Here is a 7,802-nt window from a genome sequence, read left to right as displayed (position 1 = left end):
AACAACAATGAAAAGATACAAAATCAACACGAACACTTATATAGAGGGGCTCTTATTTTAACGGGCCGGGCTAAACACCATAGTTCCATAAGTTAAATACACACACAGCATAACACTCACACACGAGCACCCACTTTAAGCGAGGAATTCAACTTGATCGTTTGCATCAGGCCTATGATGTACCACACCAGGCTTTCGGAATACCAAATGGAATCCTACAAGGATCCATTGTTTCCGAAGTAGCATGATGTTCCCCCACAACTTGGTCGTTAGCATCATCAGGCTGTCGAACGAATAAACTAGACTTACGAAAATAAAATATCGCGCGTCCTTGCCAGGTTCCATCCTGGTGCCCATGTTTCGACAAACCGCAGTGGGCGCAAACTATCATATAGGCCTCCCCAACAGGTGTGTCCTTGGGATCTGGAATACACTCCAAGTAAGGGCATTCATATGACATGTGATCCACGTTCTCCTTCGTACAAACTCTGCAATCTTTCATTTTCACTTCTTCTGATCCATCCGTCTCTGGGTCTTCCACATGCATCCCTCCCGATCGGGGCTTCAGATCTTCATCGAAGATGAATGGTATATCGAGAGACATGCCGCTTCTCTGCGTCTTGAATGAACTAGATCTAGGGTTTTTTTTTCGCTTTCAGATCTAGTTTCTTTCGGCCTAAATATCAAGGGCAGGTCCGGGCCGGGTCTACTCTAATTGATATTCGAGATCACAGTTTCTATTTATATTGACAATTTTGAGTATGAAACCTTAGACTATTAGGAAACCTAATATAATTATGAATCCTTACATTACGAGGAAATCCAATCAAACATGGATTAGGGCATCTAGTTGGATTAGCATATGCAATTTGCAACCCGGAGAGTGATAAGCTCCTCCACCAAAACCTCCTTGGAGCTCACGCTAACGTGGACAGAAACACCATCAAAGGATGGATGGGGAAGACAAGCAACAAGAACGTCAATAAGAAAATCCACATTTGAAGAAAACTAAAGCATGAAGCTTAAAAAGGAGCAAATGCTGAAATACGGCCACATCTCTAGAAGGCTAGAATCTCCTTAACATATGTAAATTTTACTACAGTACTACAACATCAGCAATTAAAAGAGTATATGATGCCAAGATAATGAAAAATCTCTTGAGCATTCAAACTAATCTCAATCTCGTTCGGTTTTCCTTCTAATATTTCCCCCTACAGATGTCTAAAACTCAGCTGACACTACACAAGAAATACAAGGCACAATGCCCATAAGTACAATTGCTTCAAAAGCCCTGTCCACACCCACAAATAGCTAACAGTCAAATAACATCTGCGATTCCACATCAGTTCACTTGAGAGATGGGACAACTTTAAACACTTTCACTTCAGGACTCCATCTCAACATCCTTGCCAGGCAAGCCAAAAATCCGTAGATTTCGATCCATTGATCCTACTGCAATATATTTGGCATCCGGGCCAAACTTTACGCTAGTTGCTTTACCTAAAATCAGATGCAGCGTAAGTCCGAAAGCATAAAAAAAAAAATGAAAAAAAAAATGAATAAACGATAAAAAAATGCAGTCAGACTAATTCCAATATATAACCAAAACAAAAAAAATCAACAAGGTGAGCAGAAGACAAGTAACCTGTGCCAGACATATCAGGGAAAGTTTTGATAGTGTTCCATTCTTGTTTGACACTAGTAGCTTGGATGACTCTGAAAAAGATACCAAGAAAGAATATCAGTATTTAAAAGCTGCATGAAAGTAATAAAACAGTAACAGCAGATGAAATTTTGTGAATAGAGAAGTTTCTTATGATCTCATCATGTTCAAAGGGGATTCACAAACTATGCAATACCCAGTTTCTCACTTTCACTCATGGAGAAACATTACTTCTTTAAGAACAAATAATTAAGACAGACAGATTTCAGTTTTCCTAAATGCCACAATACAAGTGCCAAGTAATTCAACGCCAGAATTCCACTTCACTATCTTTTTAAAAGGGGCAGAAAGAAGGCATAGAGTGGTAAAGGCTGAGGTCCAGGGGTGTGCCATAATTTGTATGATACAACTACCATAGCAAGCGCAGCTTCTCAGTATTACAAACATACATGAATCCAATTAGAAGAACCCAACTCTCATCTCTTTCAAATAAATTTTTACAAGTGATTTATCTAAAATGTATCTTTCACAAAACTGACCTTATATCAGAGCCAGCAGCTGCAAGGTAACTCCCACTGAAGTCAAATTCAACTGCAAGAGAGAGCTTTCATTACTCAATCTTTCTGGCTACACTTGTATGATATAAAAGCAATGCTAACTAAGATGGAAAGTAACCGTCAACCAAGAAATCGATTTTTCAAGCAATTCAACTGAGATTTACAGTCTTAGTGTTGTTCATAAATTGCAGGTCATTAATTGATTCTTGTAACAAATTTGTAAAGAATAGCATGGAAAACTACATACCAGAGTTTGTTGGCGTATCAGGACCATATGGAGTAAATGTCCTGAAGTTCTTTAATTTGCGCAGATCCCAGAGTTTAACACCATCACTAGCAGCAGTCTGATGCAACTCAAATGTAAGACGACAGAATATGGGATTATCTAATTATATATCTATTTATCTAACAGAAAACACCTACCGCCAGAAAGTAACCATTTTCAGAGAAGGAGATGGAAGTTACTGCCCCAACATGTCCATCAAACTTTGCAACCCGTGTCTGTCAATCAATTGAAGTATAGAAATTAAAATTAAGAATTAAAGCAACAACGATTAAGGCAGATAAAAACCACTACACACCTGACTTTTGACATCCCAGATCTTGACAACAGCCTCTGAGGTACCTGCTCCAAGGATGAGACCATCAGGATGAAAGGCCACAGATGTGTAACCCTGAGACGCTGAAGTATCCTCAACCTAAAGAACAAAAGGAAATTTCTTGCATCAAAGAGAGGTAGAGGAAAGTATAAAGATGATGACTGATAATGTTGGGTGTATCTCTGTAACTGCACATTGATATTCTTCTCAAATTTCGACACTTTAGTCTATAAATATAAATGAATAGTAAGCTTGAGAGAATTATAACCTGTGTCAGACATAACCCAGAGGTAATATCGTAAAAGCACCATGTACTATCAAGAGATGCAGTCACGAAGTAGTTATTTGTGGCATGAACAGTAACAGCTTGCACCTGAAAGTTTGAGTTGCATTGCTTCAAAATCACATCACTAGAACAGCAATAAATAATTAAAACTTTTTTCTGGCCAGCCCCAAAAAAGACATTTACAGAACAAGTAATTGCCAGGTAGCAAATTGTTTAATGATACGAATTATTCATTAACTGTACAAAATATATTGCAACATAAAATCATAATTACCAAACACGTGAATACAGGAACACATCAAGATTTGGACAAAGAAAGAAAGAACAAACCCCAACAATATGGAAAAAAAGTTAGAGAAAATAGGGAAGTTAAATAGCAAAAACTGGCTACATGCTTAATACACTTCCTACCTCTCTCAGGTCAATGACATGAGATTCGAATTCCCAAATGATAAAAAAACTCAATTAGGCAAACGACATTCTTGGCATTAACAAGAATAAAAAATATATAACAAGCATATCATCCCCTGTAAACTTTTATGTAGGTTAACAAGAGGTATATATAGTTGCATGATCCTTTAAGATGCCTTGTTCCTTTTCTCAACTTGCTGCTCATGATATTTATGTGCAATTGAAGGGCAAGCATTACTCGGCATATTTTACAGTGCAACTGCTGTGCGAATAGATTGAATCAAAAATTATTTACCTCAGCTGTATGATCCTTCAAAGTGTGGTTACAGTGGTAGTCTCCATCATCAGAGCCTTGCCATATGCGAACTGTCTGCAAACGTCATAAAGAAAACTCTAAGACATTAAAAGATGAAATACACTAAACATAATATCTAGTACATTACATCTTTGCAGGCAGGTAATAATATAACTTATCTCTTTTCTTTAGGGGAGGTCGATGACCAACCCAGGTAAAGCTATGAAGAAATTTAACATATTCATTTAAATCATTATTCATCCATGTTTTAAACAAAAACCCCATGTTAAGCTCTCAATCTTGTAAGTATGCAGAATAATCAGTGGCCAGGCGAATAAACATATTGAATGATATGCAAAGCTAATAAATATAAATAATGAAGATAAAGAGAAATCAATATAGATCTTATAAATATATGAAACCAAAAAGAAAACAATATAAGTGCAACTTACCTTGTCTGCCGACCCAGTTATGACCAGATTATCACGACCTACAAATTTAACGCTGGTAACCTTCTTTGAATGACCACCAAGAGTAGATAAAATTTGGCCAGACGGTTGATCAAAGATTACAGCATTTGTGTCAACCCCTCCAGTTGCAATGATGTCCTGGCAAGGAAAGGAGACAGTTGGATAAGAAAAGTGAATACGTATAAAGTTCACACCTAAATAGCTGTAAAATGGCGTGCTTTAGTGCCTTCTTTTCAATAAGTAATATGAGTATAACAGAACATTAGCTTTATGTCACCCTGGTGCACAACAAATGCATTAGCAGGGTCCAGAAGAGTAAAAGCTTGCAGTGAAAATTAGTTGAGGAATTCTAAAAAATATTTGCATCAAAACTCAGCACCACCCTATCCTGAGTGATAAAACTCATTAGCTGAGGTCTGATATGGAAGTAACGCTTGGGCAGAAATAAGTGTAACAAAAAAAAACATACCCTTTCATGATGAATATCAATCGACAAAATTCCTGGCTTGCTTGTTTTATGGAGAGGATGACTGGATATCTGAGTATACCTCTCCAAAGCATCAATAGGAGCCAAAGTGGAGGATATCTGAATAATGAACAATCATAACTTGTAAGATAAATGCTTTGAGGACACTTGAACCTCACTAAAACCTTAACAAGTAAAAAAGTATATGGGCACACAGGGCACACAGTAGCCAATGTTGAAGCTTCAGCACGTGATACTAGTCAAATCAGTGCAATGAATAGTAGCATGAACAGTACCTGTCGCTTCTTTCGCTGCTGTGATAGTGCTGTATTACAATCTGTCAGCTCAGCCAGGATACTGGGGGATATCCCAGGGTGCATATTCCTCACACCAGGTCCCAAATTGTCATTAGCAACTGTAGAAGAACACAGATCAGATATGTGTTAGAAGATGGATTTTATGAATTATACCAAATATACTCAGGCAGGGAAGGAACCTTGTGTTCCATTGCTATGGACAGGAGCGTTCCCTACAACAGCGGCCGGGGTTGACATGGGAATTTGTCTGTCTGCCTGAGCAAGTAATGATCTTGCTTCGTCCCTCTCCTTTTTGAGTCTTGCAATAACACGGCAAGCAGCATCATGCTGCCAAGATGCAACCAATTACCATAATTAGGTTACTTTACAATACATTCCACCTTTTGAATTAATAGAAAAAATTGAACAACAAAATGTAGACGAAAGAAGTTATGCAGTTTGGAAGGAAAGGAAGTCATATATGACATGCAATTTTGACAATAACAACAAAAACGTCGATGACTGGAAAAATTTGTTGCAGACTGAGGTCATCGTCCTCCTCAAATTCTTAAGAAATCTCCTTTAATCTCAACCAAATAGTGAATGTATAGAGCTCACACATTTCAATGCAATCACATTCCAGTAGAATGCTTAACAACAACGCTCTGCTGGCAATCAACATATGACAAAGATAAATAGAATTGTGAAATGTGAATGATCATGAATCCTTCAAAAGTCTTCGAGACAGCTTTTTTCAAATGTGTGTTCAAAAACTCATATTTTTATGAGGTTCTTCATCTGAGCAATCTAGGGAAAATACTGATCCTTTACAGATTCAAGAAATAAAAATAGACCGTTCGACAAGCTGTCAACATATTCAAGGGCAAAAGTCATATGACCAAATTGAATAAATAATGTCAAGTCAAAAAAAATATTGAAAAGCAGATACAAAGATCAAAAGACTAAGGAATTGCAGACAAGGCATCTTTAAGATTATATAACAAGATTTCACGAAGTCACTAATGAACTCAATTACAAACATATGACAGAAACATAAGAAAAAATAAGATACTACTTTTATCACATGAACCAAATCAGGATACATTTGATGAAAAAAAAATAATAAAAAAATATATATATATATACATGATCCAAGAGTATATCAGCTAGTTGGCGGTACCTGATACAAAGCGTGACTTAACTCTTGCCTTGCTGTATGTAGTTGTTTCTCCATAGCAAAATTGGACAGCATCAAACTATCCCATTCCTGTTAATAACAGTGACAAAGCCACTAAACATTAAACAACTACATATAAAATGAACATTCTTAACATACTATGTGAGAAAGAAGACAACAATAGAAGGGAATTGTACAATTGCATTGAAAAAATAATAATAATAATAACAACAACAACAACAACAACATACAGAGTCTGGAACAAACATTGAAGTCACAAGATATATAGCATCTTTAAACAATGAGTATAATCAAAAGACTTACATTCTGAAACATTCCGAGCATGCCAGGGATGCTAGCAGCTTGTACAGGTCTGGGCCTCACTATCTGCAACAAAGTGAATCAACACAGAAAGCTACAACAATCAAAACATGCCAACTAGCTGAACTCATAATCCTCTCACACATCTTCTGACCAAAGATTAGATTCGAATTTAATAGTTGTACCGAAAATGAAATAAACCTAAACCAATCGAAACCAAGCATACCTTGCCGGTTTTAACCGGAACAATATCATCAGCAGTGAGCGCTTCGCCGGTGACTGGGCATTTTCCATATTCCTATTAAGGTAACACACCACAACAACATAGTCTTAGTCTAAAGCAGCACTGAAATTGCAATTATTTAGCATAAAACAAAATGCAATAGTTGCAAAACTTGGCGTAAAACAAGAAATTTCAAACAGTAAGCAACGTCACAGCAAAAAGGCGAAACCCTAGCAGCGAGAGAAACGAACGTACCGAGATGTGTCGCTCTATCAAACGCTTCTCGAAGAGCAGGCCGGACTTCTTAGAGACCACGGGCTCTTCTGGCACCTCACCGGAGACTGTAGGGACGGAGAAGAGAGATCAGCGAAAGTTAAGCAGCGAATGCGAGCGAAGAGAAACAGATATAGAGGGGCTTACTTGAGCAGTTCATTGCGGCGGCGGAGAGATAGAGAGAGCTAGGGTTTGCGTCGTAGGCTGGCCGTGTTTGGGAGTGGAGGTGAAGTGTGGAGAGAGAGAGAGAGAGAGAGAGAGATTAACGCAGTGACGGTGAGGAAGAAGACCGAGGCACCCTGTGAATTGGATTTTTGGATTTGTAATTTGTATCCCTAGTTTATTATGGCCGCGACTCTATCTGGGCTTCTTCGCAGGCCCAATCCAGTGATTAGGCCCACTGGATATGCAGGTGTGTTGATGTCGGTTCTATGGAGGAAGTTTCGAGTTTTCGACTGTCGTTGGAAATGGAGTTTTGACATATCTTTTCTTGGGCAACCAAAGGTTTGATTCTCCTCACTTGATCTTTAAACAAAAACCCTATGACATTTGTATTAGAAGGAGGATATTTGGATTTTTTATTTCTCATTATTTCAACAAGTAAACATGTAATAGAAATGACTCGTTATCTCTTCCATTCCTTATTGTATCTTCCATTCCTTCTCTCTGTGATTTCTACTCAATCTCAATCTCATTCAAGTTTAGTAATGTCATGTTGTTGTTAACTGTACCATTGGGATTTGGGAACGGTTCCTCATATTCTAT

The 7,802-nt window shown here is 37.7% G+C and overlaps 1 protein-coding gene across 1 annotated transcript; it reads right to left on the bottom strand.

Annotated features, from left to right (window-relative positions):
- Window positions 1-1,040: 1,040 nt before the first annotated feature.
- Window positions 1,041-7,277, bottom strand: LOC101314171 (U-box domain-containing protein 72-like). The gene is made up of 17 exons (XM_004296361.1): window positions 7,185-7,277; window positions 7,020-7,105; window positions 6,768-6,839; window positions 6,545-6,607; window positions 6,224-6,310; window positions 5,244-5,391; window positions 5,044-5,162; window positions 4,751-4,867; window positions 4,264-4,419; window positions 3,812-3,886; window positions 3,088-3,192; window positions 2,802-2,918; window positions 2,644-2,721; window positions 2,468-2,564; window positions 2,203-2,254; window positions 1,646-1,716; window positions 1,041-1,500 (listed from the first exon to the last, which is right to left on the bottom strand). The coding sequence occupies exons 1-17, from the start codon at window positions 7,195-7,197 to the stop codon at window positions 1,385-1,387; spliced, it is 1,572 nt and encodes a 523-aa protein (XP_004296409.1). The 5' UTR covers window positions 7,198-7,277; the 3' UTR covers window positions 1,041-1,384.
- Window positions 7,278-7,802: the final 525 nt, after the last annotated feature.

The sequence above is a fragment of the Fragaria vesca genome, linkage group LG4, assembly GCF_000184155.1.
Source record: "Fragaria vesca subsp. vesca linkage group LG4, FraVesHawaii_1.0, whole genome shotgun sequence".
In the NCBI taxonomy this organism is placed as follows: domain Eukaryota; kingdom Viridiplantae; phylum Streptophyta; class Magnoliopsida; order Rosales; family Rosaceae; genus Fragaria; species Fragaria vesca.
The sequence above is the reverse complement of the archived record's forward strand: the minus strand, read 5'-3'. Positions and strand labels throughout refer to the sequence as shown.

What these genes read in the sequence shown, in the direction of transcription:
- LOC101314171 (XM_004296361.1), bottom strand. An exon ending in TAACTGGGTCGGCAGACAAG is followed by an intron (nt 3,887 to 4,263) that starts GTAAGTTGCACT and finishes TGACGTTTGCAG; the next exon opens with ACAGTTCGCATATGGCAAGG. An exon ending in GCTGCTGGCTCTGATATAAG is followed by an intron (nt 1,717 to 2,202) that starts GTCAGTTTTGTG and finishes TATCTTTTTCAG; the next exon opens with AGTCATCCAAGCTACTAGTG.